This window comes from Pezoporus wallicus, unplaced genomic scaffold, assembly GCF_028554395.1.
Source record: "Pezoporus wallicus isolate ANWC-B61680 ecotype Strahan unplaced genomic scaffold, APGP_CSIRO_Pwel_v1 scaffold_2146, whole genome shotgun sequence".
Taxonomy (NCBI): domain Eukaryota; kingdom Metazoa; phylum Chordata; class Aves; order Psittaciformes; family Psittacidae; genus Pezoporus; species Pezoporus wallicus.
Window position 1 is genome coordinate 2,011,559 of NW_026639769.1, and position 17,859 is coordinate 2,029,417.

General features: G+C 41.5%; 1 protein-coding gene across 1 annotated transcript in view; it reads left to right on the forward strand.

The window, feature by feature from the left end:
• Positions 1-17,465, forward strand: part of SYT16 (synaptotagmin 16) — a 70,943-nt gene extending 53,478 nt beyond the window's left edge. The window contains exons 6-8 of the mRNA XM_057416087.1: positions 1,453-1,896; positions 2,982-3,171; positions 15,093-17,465. Of these exons, the coding sequence (XP_057272070.1) occupies positions 1,453-1,896; positions 2,982-3,171; positions 15,093-15,406 (948 nt within the window). The 3' untranslated portion in view covers positions 15,407-17,465. The remainder of the gene's footprint in view (positions 1-1,452; positions 1,897-2,981; positions 3,172-15,092) is intronic.
• The last annotated feature ends 394 nt before the right edge of the window (positions 17,466-17,859 follow it).

Genomic DNA, 17,859 nt, shown 5'->3' on the forward strand with positions numbered 1-17,859 from the left:
CGTTGGATATCATTGGGCATTGCTTCCTCAAGTCATATGGCAGCAGGTCTCCATCACTAATATGCACGCATGGACTTTTGTATTCGTATATATGAATCTTAAGCACATATGAAAAGCTGGAACATTGCACATCATGGCAGATGAACTCGAGCACTCAAAAAGTAGATTGACAGCAAGTAGATAAAATTTTTGAGGTTTGTCCAAGGTCTTGTTTGGGAGACATGCCACCCTAGACGCTTGTGAAGGGAATTACGTCAGAAGTCCTGTGGCCCATCATCTGTACTCTTAACAATAAGATTCCTGATCTGTACTCTAAACAATAAGATGTTGAAGTGTTACTTGAAATGTGAAAGAAGATAAATGTTTGAGGAGGAGGGTGACTCAGACTGCTAGTGACAGGCCCTAATTCACCTTCTGGCTATTAACTGAAAATCTTTCCCTAGTACAGTGTATACTCATGTTTAAATACAAGTCATTGATCACTATAGCAACCACTTTATCACATGAAGCACATTCTAGCTCTAAGATAAAAAAGTAGTTTTGAACAGAAATGCACACGCCTACTCATCAAAAGGTAAGGTGAGGTGTTTTTTATCTTGTTTTATCAAGATGGTTCTTGTTTTAAAAGTAGATAAAAGATTGTGTGTGAATTGGTTTCAGCATGTTTTGATTATTTATTTTGAATTTTTATTCCAAATGTATTAGTATCTGAACTGAAGGAACAGATGCTTTTCTTTGGGAGATTTAAAAAGAGAATAAAGAGTAAATATGTATTTAATCAGACTGTTTTTCTTGATTATTGTTGCTTTAGCTGTAGAAAAGCTATTGAATTATAAGGCAGCATCTAGAAATGGAATTTCTATTCTGCAAGAAATTCTGACATCTTGATTTCCCCTCCCTTCAACTCAAAAGCAGTGCTTAATTTTTGTTTTATTTTCCAGTGTAACAAAATATCTAAAAATTTAGCAGATTTGACTGAATTGTTTGATTTTAGTAATGGAAAAAAATCAGTTTTGAAAGAATTCCAGTGTATATTCGAAGTAATAGATGAAGCTGGGGGAGGTTAATAAAACTAAACCTAAATGTCTCAGGATTAATTATTAATATCTCAAAACTGAGGGTTTTTTTTGTTTTGTTTTGTTGTTTTTTTTTATTTTTTTTCTAGAATTTTTGCCAAATTAAATCTTCTGCAAAACATTTAAATATCGATGAAACTTTTCTTTGGAAATGCTTCAACAAGTGCTGTTGCTTACTAGATTGTATGAGGAATAGTACACAGAATGAGGCAATTAACTATCCCTGGCCTTTTAGAAACAGTGGGATCCTTATTTTGCAGAGCAACTGCCTGCACTTGCAAGCACAAGTGAGGAGAACAATTTCTTTTAAATAGAGTAGGGATCACAGAAGCAGTTGAACTTCAATGGGGCTTTTACTTCTTCCTTCTCTTTGCAGGAACATACTGAAGTGAATAGCATACCAGCTCATCATAGTGCTCATGAGCCCATCTGTAAATGTGGTGATTTAGACATCCTCTTCAACTATAAAGCCTCAAGTCAAAAGTTAGTAGTTACTGTCTTAGAAGCAAGGGGTATCCCAGACAAAGACCGCAGTGGAGTGAACACCTGGCAAGTGCACACAGTGCTGATGCCTAGCAAGAAACAGAGGGGTAAGACAAGTGTTCAGAGGGGACCGATCCCCATGTTCAAGGATAAAATTACCTTCAATAAACTGGAGCCAGAGGAGTTAAGCAGCCATGGCATTCGTTTCCGACTCTATGCGGTGCACAAGATGATTGGAGAGAAGATGATGGGTGAGCAGTTGTTCTGCCTGAGCAACATCAGCCAGGAAGGGGAAACAAAAGTGACACTGGTCTTGGAGCCAAGGAGTAACTTGAGTGTAAGTTTGATGGATGAAACATGGACTCTGTAAAATTGTTCACCTGGTGAATGGGGACCAGCTGTGCTGACACCTTTCATTCAGAGCTATTAGGGTTAAACTGGTGGATCTGTCCTACTGTCACTTGAAAATTTATCGGTAAGGCCATATCTTCCCCACACAAAGCTGTGTGTTATTAACAATGGCTCAGCTAGCAAACTTAAACAAAATCATGTAGAGGTACTACATATAAACACATCAAATGCTGTGTCAGTCAGAAATAATAGGCTGGTTCTGGAACCACCAAGGCTAATTATGTCTTAATTTCAACAAGGACAGTAGTTTTTTGTGCACTGTTACGTGGGTGGATCTGTACTACTACCACTGCAAGAGCTACCTCTTTTGGCACTAACACCTAGCTTGTGGATTTCTGTGTTGTGCAGTTTACATGTTATCAGAAATGCCTAGTAATGTTCCTTTTCATGAGAGGTGGAAGTGAAAAGGGTGGGTCTTGTGAGGAAGAACTGGTTGTGCTGCTTTATAGTCTTCCATGCACATCACAGTTGTATCTTGCTCTGGCTCTGCCAATCAATTTGTATAGATGAGTTCTGTCATGATTCATTGTCTAAAAAAAGCTCAGTGGGAGGTGGTGCACATGAAATCAATAAACTGTGTATTTTCCAGCAGAAGGGGGGGGGGGTGGGGGTAGGGTGGGATAGAGAGAGCATCATAGTAACAAAGAAAGAAAGAAAGAAAATTCACTGTACATGACCTGAAAACCCCAAACTGCAAAATGCATTCCATCCAAAAGACATTGTCAAGGGAATTTACTGTGTGTTTGATGTTGTAGGATGTATACTTATCTCAGAGGCTTTGATTTACACTAGTGATAACACATTACTCAGAGTTCCTCATCTTTAAAGAGCAAGTTCAGAGGTGTGTTTTTGTAAAAGTGATGCTCTGATTCTGCTGGAGCCCCATCGTAATTCATTCTTAGTCATTGTTATTTCTTAAGAAAGATCTTACTAAACAAGGGTAAAAGATATAAATTAAGGGAGGGTGGTGTTGAATGTCCTGATGAGTCTTTCAGTGCTCTTTCCCTGCAGAGTGCAGACTCTCAGCTTAGTCTGTCAGCAGTCTCTCACAGCGATAGTGCTTCTTCAACACAGTCCCTGTCGCATGGAGGGGTGCCAGAGCTGCTTGTGGGATTGTCATACAATGCCACTACAGGGCGGCTGTCAGTGGAGGTGATCAAAGGCAGTCACTTCCGAAACCTCGCCATTAATAGGCCACCTGGTAAGTACTTTCACTGCTGTTAAATAACACCATTGAGTCAAAATTTGGTTTTTATTTTCTTCCTCAAGATACTCAATTAGTCATTGCTGAGGTAGGTTTCCTTGCAGAACATCTGATTGAAAATTAAAAGCATTATTTCAAATACGTGTGCTGGTAATTTTTGCCGTGTAATTGGAGGCAATCATGAAGACACAACTGATGGGACAGTAATACTTCAATGTCTCTTTTATTGCATATACCTTGACAAGATCTGATTATGGCGAAAGTGCTATTATACCCAAAGAACAGAGCAATTCTCAGCAGATCCATAAAAAGAAAGAAGCACTTTTCAAGTGATTATATGTTACCATGTGACCTACAGAGGCCCTGCCTAGTGCCAGTAAGTGTTTCCCAGGGCTATACCTTGTTTAGTCCCCTTGTTGTGCTGCTGAGGGCTAGGTGATCTGGCGCTTGGGCCCTTTGGGATTCTGCTGCTGGGAATTCTCTGCTGCCACAAAAGGAAATTTTCTGCAGAAAGAAGTTTTGAAAGTTGTTCTTCTGGGTTGCAGCAGTTGAGTTCTCTTCCTGCAATGCCTAAAGGAAAAAATGGAAACTGCGTTACAGGAGGTTTAGTTAGTGCCTGAGCTGTAGTTACTCCCTGACAAGGACAGTGGTGCTAATGTCCATGATAAAGCAGCCGTAGTGCATGGTGTTACCTGCATTGTTGCTGGGGTCTCTCATTCAGGGGTTGAATGGCAGTGCTGTATTCATCTTGTATTGTTCATTTGCCTCCTGTCTGAAATCAGCAGCTAATGGCTATGTGAAATAATATTTTCTTGTTTGTTCATGTGCTTGCTTTCTGTGATGTGCTTGCCTGCCTGTCACAGGTAGTAACCTTTGACAGTCCCTTGCCTTCACTGGATTTGACATAGTATCTCCAACTTGCAAAATGCTAAGGTTGCTTTTGCAAGATACTCTGCATTTTGGCCCAGAGCTAAAAAAACACTTATGTAATATTTCAATATATGGATGTGAAAACTTGAGTTTCCACTAAACTATACTTACGTATATTACAGAAATAATCTGTCATCAGTCAGTCCCTTGAGAATTAAGGGCAAGTCTATGCAGCAGTAATAAAACATGACCCCAGTCTGCATAGCCTTTGCAAGTCTTGCATTAGCTGTGGCAACATAGCTGTCCATTGAGTTAAAGACATGGTCTTGTTTGCAAGAACATGTCTTACTAAAAGGTTTCATGTTGGCACCTTTTTAGTAATTAAAAGCAAAGACAGACTAAGACAAATGTTTTAGCACATGCTGTAGCAAGCAAGCTCAACTGCATTTATATATGTTGCGGTGGAGATACATCCTAAAGGTTTATTCTCAGAAATGAAATTCAAGTAGTCCAAATACAGCTCCAGGTTAATTTACTACAGTGTTTTTTTCTGGCATGTTTTCATGTATCTACCTGTGGTATTGGAGTTTTATCTCTTAGCTGCCTGAAGATGTGGATTATGCAGCACTTCTGTTCTTAAATCAGGCCCTGTGCAAGTTGTCTTGTGTCTGGCTGGGTCAGGCATATGTAGTGCCTACTCTTTTCCCATAAATTGAATGTCTTCACTGTATAGAATTCAAATAATTGCCTTCCAGCTTCTCACCTGCAATAAATTATTCACAGGTTTTGGTATTCTTCTAACAAATGTCTTTCTGGGTGCATGTTGTGTAGCTCCATGTGTTACAGTAAACTGAGCAGCCCTATAACTCATTGTCTATGAGTGCTGGCGAGTTGTGTCTGTCCTGGGCCTCTGGTGGGATAGCATTTGGCAGGTTAGCCATGTGTGCACATGTTAGCTTTCAGCATGGGAAAGTTTAGCTGCCTTGATTAGACATCCCATTCAGCTTCTTAGCTGGTGGGTGTACAGAAGTGCAGTAGTTTGGTTGGCAGCAACTTTAAACCTGAGAAGCATTCTGTGTTGATGGGATAAGAACAGGAGCAGTATATGGGAAAATTATAACATTCCTTGAGGGACATTTTGATTTAGATTCTGCCTGAATTTTCCATTTTTGTGTTTGCAGGAATTCAGATAAGCGTAGTCTAATTGGTTTGATAAGCTGGACAATAACTTCTGTCAGCCATCCAAAGTAGTAGTCCTGGCATTGCTTCATAACAGTTCTTCAGTCTTCACTGTTAAGGCTATCTTGAGTTGTTTCTTTGCATCCTTTCCGTATCCAGGTCAACTTCAGCATTGTCAGACCAGTATCTCTTAGCATTAAATCAGTTTATAGGTAAAACACAGAAATTCATAAATGATTACAGCTGAATTCTGAACCTATCACAACCTGCTTCTTTTATTCCAAGTCACATTGTTGCTTCTGCATTCAGCATTATTCTTCTGCTCTTATAAAGTTCCCAGTAGTGTGGTGAGAAAAGGAAAACCCAGTGAAGCAGAAACTGAAAGAAGTTAGAAAGAAGAAAACCAGCCCTTGTCTCAGATGTTTGAGTAGCATTTCACTGATAACTCCTGCAGGCACTGCAGAGGAGTGCTGTGAGGTCCGATCATTACTGTCTGAAACATGCTGAATGAGATGCTCAATAAGTGCTTCTCTGGGTGAAAACGAAAACTGCTATCTCCCTTTCTGGAGGGTGAGCAAATAGCCTCTGTGTTTTCTCAAATACATCCTATCTGCAGTTCTGTTGTTTGAGGCTCAGAGGGACTGATTTATTTCTTGAAAGTATCGTGAGGATTTCAAATATAACGGTGCTTCAGGACACTGAAATACCAAGCACAGGCTGCTGTTGAGGCAGCCATTTATGGTACAACTGAGATAAGTCAACGGGTAGAATCCATCTCCATTCCTAGCCCTGCATGTACAGAGCCTGTACAGTACCCATATGTGGTCCTGTCACAGCCCAGTGTCTTTAGTATTGTCTGCTGCTGACAGCTGCAGCTATGGGGAATGTCATGAGAGTCATGCACAGCAGCAAATTCTCCAGCTGTGCTTTTTGCCCACCTTGACCTTCGCATCTGATACCTGCAGTCCTGCATAGGTGAGCTCAGAATCTCTTACAGTGTGTGTGCTCACTGCTTGGCATCCTTGCACAGGGATTTCACTGTGTACAGAAGGATCTGGACTGGAGCATTGGTGATTCTAGGTGTTAAAGACAGCAGAGGCTAAACCAGATGGTTTTGTAGAGAAGAAGAGGAAGATTGTGCACATCTCAGTTTTTCCTGGGCGTATCTTCTCCTTCACTTAAACCTTTAAACTGAGTAAGGTAAACATCAAAGTCATGGGTGATTATATGAGTAATAACTGGGTTAGAAAACAGGTGGAGAACTTGGAGACTTAAATCTTGTAGGCAGTGTCTTCTCTTCAGGTCACATATGTGTAATTTAAGGATAAAAACGGTCAAGGATAAGTGTCCAGGTATTGTTTTGGGAGCATGCTGAGTTATAGGCCTGGGTCTACAATCTCTGATCACACAAATAGATCCATTATCACTCAGAGCACTTAAGAGCACTCAAGAGTATGGCTGCAGCATTGGGCTGTAAATTATTAGTGTGTGCCAAAAAGCCTTATGCAGAAAAACATCTACGGTTTTGTCAGGCATGGACACTCTGTATTTTAGTGCTAATGGGTTGTATACTGTGCACCTCATTCTCTTCGGTTCTTGTAAAAATCATTAACCTATGCTAGCGTTATGCAGGGGTTCATATTTCGGTCTGTGTTATTGTATCTTCTTAGAACAAAACCCAGTGTGTTAGTTTAAAGGATGTTCATTATTATACACCACTGACAGACATATCTTAAAAAAATTATAACCAGTTACATGCTATGAGCATGGTACCTTGGGACTGTAGTGATAGACCAGGAATCATTCGTGCTAGTCAGTGAGTGTATAAACATGCAACAGAGTGATGGTCTCGGTTCACATGGTGTCTAACCTTCATCAGCTGCTTTGCTGGGTGCAGTTCTGTCTCCTCTAATCCATACTTCATTCTTTCCCCTTCTGCATTTCTTTTGCGGTTTACGCCTGTGTGTAATGCAATTTGAGAAGGACTATTGTGAAGATATTCCCTTGCCTAAGGAAAGTCCTCCAAGTTTTTCAGCAGCTGCAGAATTAATCACACATAATAATTACATCCATACATGATCATTATTATACCAGCAGCATATTAACCCCATTAAATAAATACAATAGCATTAATGCTATTGTAGACAGGAGAGAGAGAACAAGCTTATCAGGATTTCTGTTTAGAACAGGATAAATTCTTGGCATAAAGCCTTGTCTGAAAACAAACATCTGAGCCGCAGATATCAATGCCGAGGAGTACAGAAGATGCTTCCATAGAAAAATTAGCATCCTGATTGCTCTGGTATCAGAATGCTTGAAAGCCATTAGTGGATTTTATTTTATGAACTTGTTTGTGAGAGAAGAAAAGTTACTATAGCTATTTCATTCCTGGATAACTGAGGCACAGGTGAATTTTTTTAATTACTCCAAATCAGACCAGGAAGCTGGGAAAAAAAAAACCAAAACCAAACAAAAAAACCCACCACAACAACAACAACAGCAACCAAACAAACCCAAACAAACCAAACCCCTAACTTTTAACCTGCATATCTAGCGCTGAACAGGGGAACTTGCATGGGCTCCTAAATGTTTGTAATTCATGCTTCCATCTTATCAATAATAGAAGGGGGATCTATACCAAAGCAAGCTGGGATGTATTCAGTCCTCCAGAGATCTTGGTTAACAGAGCAATAGAGGTGTGGGACAGCTACTTGCTGCCAAGTACTTGCCAGTTCCTTACAGTAAGTTTGTACAAGACCAATTGTCCTCCATCTTTTTGTTGCACATACTTGAATGTAGCTTGAATAAATTTACAATAGGATCAGCTGAGAAAGTTTTGCTCAGGTTATTAAAGATGAAGCCAGATTCAAGGAGCCCCAGAAAGATGTCTCTAAGGAGCAGCTGGGTAGTGAGGCAGAAGATGAAGTATGGATGAACATAAGGTCTTGCATGAAAAAATACCCCAAACAAATTAAAGGTTAGAAATACACATAGGACAAAATGAAAAATTGGTATTTGACTGTAAATATACGGTCACCAGCATAATGAATACTATGTACAGTTTTGGTTCCCTCTATTCAAATAGCATGCAGCAGAATTGGAAAGACCTCTATTAGAGACAATCACAGGTATGGGAGCAGCTGCAGGAAGCTGCAGCTGAACAAACTGTGCCTCCCATCATGCTATGACAAAAGGAGAAAAAGGAATGTTTCACAAAGGTCTATGCAATCATAAGTGTCATTGAGATTGAATTGGCAACAGTTACTTGTTGTATTTCCTGTTACAAAACCAAAGGATCATGAAATGAAGCAAGGAGGTAGCAGGTCCTGAAGAGGGGACAGCTCTTTAATGCTGTTGAATTCCTCACTACAGAACATTGTGGATGCTTAAGTCTGGTACATCACAGGACAAGGTCACAGAGAAAAATCCACTGATGACCAATATATATGAAAACACTGCCTCTGACTTGAGTCACAAATGGCTGGAGACTGGGAAGGTATTTGGGAGAGAATCAGCATATGCCGTATTTGCCATATTTTAATGGACTTAATAAGGCATTTGGTATTGGGTACTGTTGAGTGGATGGACTGGCTTGGTACAGCTCTTCCCATCACACGTGAGACCTGGGACTGATCAGGCTCAGAAAAACAAGTCACGGAATAAGGGACTTTCAAGAAGCAATTGTGAGATTTTTGCGGGGGATGTACCATGATAATTAGATGTCAGTGATAGCATGTGGTCTATGAAAAGTATTATCCGTGTTACACTTGCTGGGTATAAAAATGAAGATATTTCTGAATCAAAGGAGTGCATTTAAAGCAGAATGTGTGGTGGTGTCTCTCCCAGTCCCACAGCTGTGGACAAGGGAAAAAAAAATTTCTTTCTTCTTTCCCCTCCCCAAAAAGGGGCACCTCCTTAGGGTTGGAGAGTGCAGGGAGGTGGTAAGTTGGCTCTCCAGCCCAACTCGTGTGCCAGGTGAGAGCTGGCACTGTAAAATGGAGTGGACATGGAGTTCACCAAGGAACCGAGCTTGGAGGGTCTCTGGAAGCAGCTTTCTTTCCTGGGACACCTGGGCATTGCTTCCAGAGAGCCCTGGTCTGCTCCTCTTCAGCCTGTCTCTTTGCATGAAACAAGTCAATGCTGTCAATTCCCTCCCCTAGGCCTGTCCTGGGTTCAGCTATAGCAGCCATTTTTCTCTTCCTAATAGCTGGTGCAGTGCTGTGTTTTTGGATTTAGTGTGAGAACACACCATTGTTTTAGTTGTTGCTAAGTAATGTTTACTCCAATCAAGGACTTGTCAGTCTCATGCCAGTGAGAAGGGGCACAAGAAGCCAGGAGGAAGCAGAGACAGGACACCTGACCTGAACTAGCCCAAGGAGTATTCCATACCACAGCACGTCATGCCCAGTATATAAACTGAGGGGAGTCACCCAGATGGCCCAGATCACTGCTTGGGTTGTGCTGGGTATCGGTCAGCGGTTGGTGAGCAGTTATACTGTGCATCGCTTGTGTTTATTGTTTTCCTTCTCCCCTTTTAGTTTTATATTCTCTTCCCCTGTTATTTCCCTTATCATTATTATTATTGGTGGCAGCAGCAGTGGTTTGTGTTATACCTTAGTTACTGGACTGTTCTTATCTCAACTCGTGGGACTTACATTCTTCCGATTCTCCTCCCCATCCCTCTGGGACTGGAGGAGAAGAGGGCGGGGAGTGAGCAAACGGCTGCATGGTTCTGAGTTACTAACTGGCCTTAAACCACAACAAGGCCTATCAGTGCTTCCAGAGAGTAGAGCACTCATTTCTGCTGCATTCTAAATTAAAGGCACTGCTGGTCAGTTCTCTAATGACTCACATTGTGAAGGTTGCCTGATCCCAGCCTTTTCCTTGTGTGAAAGCTGCCAGCCACAAGAGAGGGGACCTGAGCAGCAGAGACTTGGTGGAATAGGGGTAGACAGGTTGTCTCCTCAGCAACTTAACAAGCAGCTCTGAGCTCTCGTACAATTTATAGAATAGGCTGCAACCTGCCTCTGGCCTAATCCAGATATTCACTAGGGGAGGCTGGGAACAAAAGCTTGGGTTTAATTCTCCTCCCTGCTCTTTTCCCAATCCAGTTCAGAGTATTTCTGCTCACTGCTGGTTTAATGGAGAGGTAATGCCATGCCTGGTGAAGAAATGGTCTCCTGGGTCTCGGAGACCTCGTGTTGGGCTGTTCTGTACAGATAGCACAGAGGCAAGCTCTGGGGCTGCTTTGCCATGAAATACTGCCATTTATCATGTAGGCTAGGAGCGTGGGCATGCCAGCTGGGTGAAATTAAGCTCTAGGCCCAAGGCTTTATTTTACTGCAGCTGTTATTAGTCTGGATTGCGGCATGCTGACATGGTTATACTGCTTTTGGAAATGAGCTAGCTTGCCTGGTGTGCGGGTGGGAAAGTCTGTATGGCACTGTTTTGTACTCTGCAATCCACAGACCTAAAGGGTCAGGAGTCTTTGGTTGTTTATTTCCTTTCTAAATATAAATTCAAGCAGGTTGTTAGATGCTTTTGTACTTGCAGTGTTCTTGTTCATGGGTCAGCTTTATTAATAACGGTGGAACTTAGGGTAAATGAAAACAGAATGAACATTACGGTCCCTGCTTGAAAAATGTGAACATATAAATTGTAGTTGATTATTCCCTTGAGCTGTCATTTTCAGTTAGTTCCCTTAGAAGGATGATGACAGAAATGGGTCATTAGAAGAATCACAGATAAAGTGGTTGCCTTTGCAGATGAGCTCTCAAGAGGTGTTTTATGGTTAGGGCAGTATTGATGGAGACAGAGCAGTCTGCACAAGGAGAGGTTTGGCCAAACCTCTGGAGTAAGATTATGCAGCGCCAGCCCAAAATGTGTCTGGCTTCTTGCAGCCTTCCTTGATTTAGTGCTTTTCACTCTGGTATTAAATGCAGAGGTGTTGATATTTTATGTATATGGTAACATTGTTCAATCCACTCATACCAGAGATGAAAAATTAGAGTAAAGATGAGCTGTAGCACGAAATTCTGTTCCAAAGCCTATATGAAAGGAGAGCCTGATGCAGTGCTAAAATTGGTCTTGGCAAAATCAGATGTTGTTCTTGCTTCTTCACAGGCTTCTGTGTAACTGTGGGTAAGCTGCAGTCTCAGACATTCCCAGATATTAAGAGGTCTCACTCTCCTTCATGTAGGATAGGTGCCTAAATGGAAGGTGAACACTTAGGCATTTTAAAGAATGTCAAGCCTTAATCTCTCTTCTCCTTTTGTGCTTGACAGAGGTGGCCTGAGAGTAAATATACTGAAGAGCAAAGAGTGCTGAGATACCACAGTAATGAGGCCATTATTGAATCTGAGCATGTAATTAGGTGGAAAATGTTTGCCTTCATAATGAATGGATGCTCTTGCACATACATCCCTCAGTAAATTTTCAAGTTCATCCTTGCTGTAGTTCCACAAATTTCACTGTGTATCTGGGGGTGATTTTTCTTTGACAAAGCCAAATGGAGGGGAGAGCTTTTTATCTCGGAGAACCAGACTGAACCATAAGGAGAACTATGAAGTGTTTCCTAATGAGACATCTAAAAAGATGCTGCAAAGAGCACAATGGAATAAGGGCAAACCACAGTCTTAAAATGTAGTTAGTGGAGCAGAATATCAGCTCAGCCTCATACGTACCAGCTCTGCAAAGCAAATTTTAAATGCTAAATAAATTATCCACACCTACTCTTTTCTGTTCAGGCAAGCTTGATTCTTTTGGCTGGTAAAATACATCCAATGGAATAAATTTAAGAAGAGTTAGCAATCTGATTTAGTTGTCACACTGGTTTTGTGCCTGTGTTTACATGGGCATTAAAAGGGCTCATGGTGTTGGCTTTGTCCTGGGCATAGTCTCCTCCCTGCCTGCATGTTCTTCCCTGATCCAGATGATACATGCACAATCCTCATCTACCTTGATACTGTATAGAAAGGGCCTTGGTGCAAAATTATGTAGTGGATCTGATGTGTATGAAAGAAAAAGCCCAATTTTCTGACTTTGATCCCTGTTGGATATAAGTCATTGGTCATGTGATGCTTGTTTTTCTTTAAAGCCAGCTATATTACTCCTCACTTGCAACAGTGGAGGCATCAGTCAGAAGTTTGGTATCCTAGAGTTTACAATTGCAAGAAACTCATCCATTCATTGCCTGGAAAATTAACTGAGACATCCTGAAACAGCATCCTATGAAGTGTTTTAGCTGTGGTATTAGATTTAGTGTTAAAACTTATATCATCTGTAATGGTAGCGTTGTCTACTAGATTGCTGCTGAATTGTGCCTTGTGCTTCTTCTGGGGGTATTGATTATAAATTGGTTGACTCCTCTGGGGAGCACTCAAATGAATGTGCCTGCAGTTAGGTGTGATGAATCTCACCTGAGCTGCTGCCAATACTGGCAGCAGTCAGAAGGAACTGAGAGGAAAATCTAGACTTCAGTCCTCTCCCTGTCTTCTCAGAAAAAGATACAAGCATGTGTGGGTGACCTTTCCCTCAAGTAGCATGGGGAGATAAACTAAAGCATACTTCATCTGCTGTTAGTTATGTTGCACATTACCATGGCCAGATAGGATAGCAGTGACAGTGTTTGTAGCAGTCCTCGGCTGGGGAAACCCTCCCAGGAGCTGCCAGGAGATCAAAGAGCAGGACTTTTCCAGTGCTGCTCCATGCCTCCACTCTGCCCTTGCTGACCCAGTCCTACCGTGATCCCACTCAAATGCCCTCACCCTCAGCAAAGCAGTTCTCAGAGGGTAATGGGGAAATCAGTATAACACCAAGGACACATCTAGAAAAAAATGGAGTTATTGGTCCAGGAGCAAACAGAGATGGTCTCACCTCCATAAATTCCTAGGTCTCAGCACCCACCTCTTTTGTGTGTCAGCAGAAACAAGCCCCTTCAGCTTTCTGCCTATAAATGGGATTGGTTTGGAAAATACACTGAAATTACATAGAAAATGTAAGCTTTCAATTTGAAAGAAAGAAAAAAATTAAAATTCCAACAGGGAATTGTACTAATTAGCTGCTTGTTTGTATTTAAGAATCAACTTGGCAGAGATTTTTCATTATTTTGAAATCCCCTCCTTAAAAAAAAAAAAAAAAAAAAAAAAAAAAAAGAATATTAAGACATTTAAAAGACCCATAAAACCTCTACTCTGCACTTTATTTCCAGCAAGTTCCTCACAGCCTCAGACCAGCAGCCAGGACTTCCACAGGAGGAATGGTGCATGTTACAGTTTGTCAGTGCAAAGCAAAGCGACATCTCTACAAGCTCTGCAAGAGACTGTGTCTGGTAGTTTGCTTGCATTGTTTCACAGAACAGAGGCTCCTCTCTTGGGCTTTGTGTTTCTGATGTGTGTGAAGTCGTTACAGGTTTCAGCCCCTCAGCACCGCCAACACTGAGTATTACTGTGGGAATTAGTCCACCTCTAGTTATAGCAGTTCTTTCCTTCCCAGAAACAATCAGGAAAACATTTCAGGTCAGAGCTCTGCTTCTCTTAACAGGTAGGTCTTTGTTGGCAAGATCTACTTCATCTCCAGGGTTACGCTGGGAGACAGGTTGGCACCCCCAGCTAATGACTGGACTGAACTTTCCCCCGCAGTAACTGGATAGCTGTACAGCTGTGCAGGCTCACAATTTGCTCCTTGATTGCCAGTCTCCTGACAGCTTTTTCAGTGGAACAGTTTGAGAGGAGTGGAAAGCCCTGCTTTGGAGACACAGAAGTGTTTTCACACCTGAAGTGTAATTTCACACCTTGTGTTGCTCAGTAGATAAGTGCGTAAAATATCACATCAGAAGGGAACAGAAGAGGATAGAAATGCCATAGACAAAGACGGAGGCTTGTTATTTATTTCCTATCTTCAGCACACTCTGAAATAAGCCTCACTTGCAGAATCCCCAGGCACAGATCACAAAGAGGTTAGGAGGGGACTTTTCTTGACAAGTAATCTGTTACCATCACTTGCAGAGCGAGGTGAAAACTTACACTGAGCTGGGTCTGTGGAGCACTGGGACAACAGAGCTCTGCCTGAGACCAATGTATTAGTGATCATGTAGCAGAGGTAAATTAATTAATACAGGAGCAGCAAGAGTTTTAAGGGTGGATTTATAGGAGCACTGACCTGAACCATCCCTCTTCTGTAGCTACTAAGCCTTTTTATTCCATGTATTGACTTTAAATAGTGAATAAAACTGACCTTCAGTCCACCAAAAAAGTTTAAACGATGACATCATTGTACTTTCCTTCAAAATCAGGACAAATTAGAATTTAGAAAAAACCTAGAAACTGTCATGTCAGATCAAATAATTTCACAATGCATGCAGGTTCCCTTTCCATCTCTTTCAGGACCCTTTTTGTTTGCTATATTAAATAAGGATCATAGAGGCATTCTTCCAAAGGAGAATGGTGGATAGGCAAGTGAAGCCAAGGCAAGCCCTGGTAAGATGGCCCCAATGAAGCTTGACTGTGAGGGAGAAGGGGGAAGGTAGAGATTCATCATTTGTTGGGGAGAATCCATAGAGATTGCTGATAGTTTCCGTTAGTCTTAGACAGGTTTGCTAGGCTTGGGAGCCAAGTTTCCTCCTCTTTTCAAGAAAGTAGGGCCGAAACATGCATCAGTTTCATCCTTTTTCTCCGCAGCTGAATATGAGGAAATCCAATCCTGCTGTTTCTCATCTCAAGGATTTTCTAATGACAGCAGTCCAGCCCTCATCTATTATTCACTGTAGACAAAGCTACTCGGAGGTTTTGGGGGTGTTTTTTTGACTGCTTGGGGCTTTCATTTGTTCTACCATCTATGCCTAACTTACTATTTCCTCTTTTTTGTCCTAGATACTTATGGAAAGCTCTGCCTGCGCAACTCTGTGGGTCAGGAGATGTCTCACTGCAAAACCTCCATCCGTCGAGGACAGCCCAACCCTGTCTACAAAGAAACTTTCATCTTCCAGGTTGCTCTCTTCCAGCTCTCTGATGTCACACTAATGATCTCCATATACAACAGACGCAGCATGAAGCGCAAAGAGATGATTGGGTGGATTTCTATGGGTCAGAACAGCAGCGGAGAGGAAGAGCAAAGTCATTGGCAGGAAATGAAGGAATCGAAGGGGACACAGGTCTGCAGGTGGCACATGCTGCTGGAGTCCTAGTGGTTACCAGGACAGCCTGTGGGTCCTGATGTGATGAGCTGTCTTTCCTTGTTCTCAGTCAGCAGCAAAAAGCTGTGCCATGGCAAGCACAGTGCTCTGATGGGTCACATGCACTTTGTCCTGACTTTTCAGTATCAGCAGTCACAGGTATTAAAGATAGCAAGGCCTGGGAAGCAAGTTTAGTTCTTGTCTTTCCAGGTTGTCCTGCCTATTGTACATCCAAATAATTAATCCTAGGGAGAAGCAGTGGGAATACCTACAAAATCCTTTCCTTGGTCATTGTCTCACTCATTTTGTCATAGGTATGACCATCATAGGACAATTTTGATGCTGTTTTTTTCTGGAGTAAACTCTGTCTTCCCTCCCTCCCTTATTTATGTTAGTGAAGTTCGCAGATATTCTTGACATGCAGATAGCTCACAGAAAGGCTAACCTGCATGCAGATCACATTCTCTCCCTTTGTATTATTGTGTTTCTACGTCCTAGAAATAAGCATTTGATACCACTATAAACTGAATGGTGTATTTTTCAGGCAGCATGGGAAAGCACTCTTAAATTCTTCGTCAACTTTCAAGTGCCTACACATTACTACTGTTTTTCTGTACTAAAAACTGATCTTAGCACTAAGCACTATCAGTATTTTCAATTAAGCATCCTGTGCACTTGTTAGCCTGCATTGTCGTGGGTTTGCATGAGAGATACCTAACATCAGTTTTATATTGTAGTTATACAATGCATGTTTAGATGTTTACTTGAAGTTCCTGGCTTCTGTCATCACAAATACCAAAAAAGACTAGAACAAGCTGCACATCCACCTTTGTGCCTGAATCACTCTTTTCTGCATCACTGTTTTACTCATACGTTACTTTTCTTTTTAAGGAAGGTTCATTCAGAAAAGCATTTCTGTGAGCATTATACAAAAAGGCTTTAGATCATGGTCTGTGACTCTGTTAAGCACAACTCAGTGCTGAGGGCTCTTTGAATGTGCTGTCCTGTACTATCTTCTCAGCAGCTGAAAGGGGTCTGGTTTTGACACATGGAGCAGCGGAGGATGCCAGACCATGTCACCTCATCTCTGGGGCGACCTCTCCTGCAGGCAAGGAATGGGATCCAGGGGGCTCTCCTTGAGGAGCTGCTGGCTCTGTTGAGCTAACACCAGTGAGAACTATTATGCTTCCTGCCTTTAACTAAAAACAATGCAAGGAGCAGGCTTGCTGGAGAAGGTGATGATACTTTTATGTAGTTACGGTACAGACTATATTGTCATTTTCTATTTTAATCTTATTTCCTGTCTCTGTGACTTGAAGTTATGGAGATGATGGATAGGGGACATGTCTTAGTCTGCTACTCAACTATTGAAAGTTCAGCAGTTGTTAGCTGTTGCAATGTTGTGTGTGACACAGCAGAGGGTGTTCATCCCTCCGCTGTGGTGGTGGTATGTAGGCAGTAAGGTGCTGAGATCTTCAAATACTATTAACTCCCCTTTCCTGGTGATGGTAGCAAGACACAGGAATTATTTTGCTGAAAAGGTTTGTCTGTGCTGAATCACTTCATGTTTTGGTTTTGTCATTTATTGAGACCTGGCACCAAATTCTGCCTCCTACCGCACCACAGTGTCTCCTTCCCTTCAATGGTGCTGTGCAAATCTAACTAATGCAAATTTTGGCACTGGCTGTTTGACCAAAATTGATACTCGGTGCAGGTTTACATCATATACATCCAGACTAGCCAGACCCTGCGGGCAGTGGTGTGATACATACAGGTTATCACTTGTCATACACACAGTCTTTGTCTGTCCTCGTGAGGCAGACAGAATAATCTGCATGCAGAAGGACATCTGGTATAGGTGATACAAATTATTTGACAGGACATGGTTTTATATATTATCACTTACCTGTCTGAGCATCGTTTTTCTGATGGTGGGTATCCTATGAAAGAGGGTTGCCCTTACTGCCTAGATAAGCTGGTGTAATATGTGCTTTGCACTACTGAGGCTTTGTATCACAAATAACCCAAATACAGCTCAGCAAGTAAATACATTTTTGACGGCACTGTTAATGTTGCTGAGTGCAAGAGAAAATGAGCATGTGAGTGGTAACCAGCAGAATATAAATGGTTTTTTATTATGTACTTTTATTCTGGAAAAAAGTAAAGAAACATCCCAATTGAAAAGATGCATTTGCTGATTTCAGTTGTTTTCCAGTCTCTGCGTCTTTTTTCCTGAACTGCATAAAATGTGTATACAAGTGTTTATAATTAATTTTATTATCTGGGATGTGTATGTATAATAAACTTAGTGAGGTTCTCTTCATAACCTCTTGAGCCTGTGAAGTATTGCTTATGTTTCATGATTAGCTAAGGGAAAAGTATAAGCTGATAATATGTTTCAGCAGTGAACTGGAGATAACCCAGATTTATAACAGTGTGATTAAAAAGAGTGAAAAAGATACTCC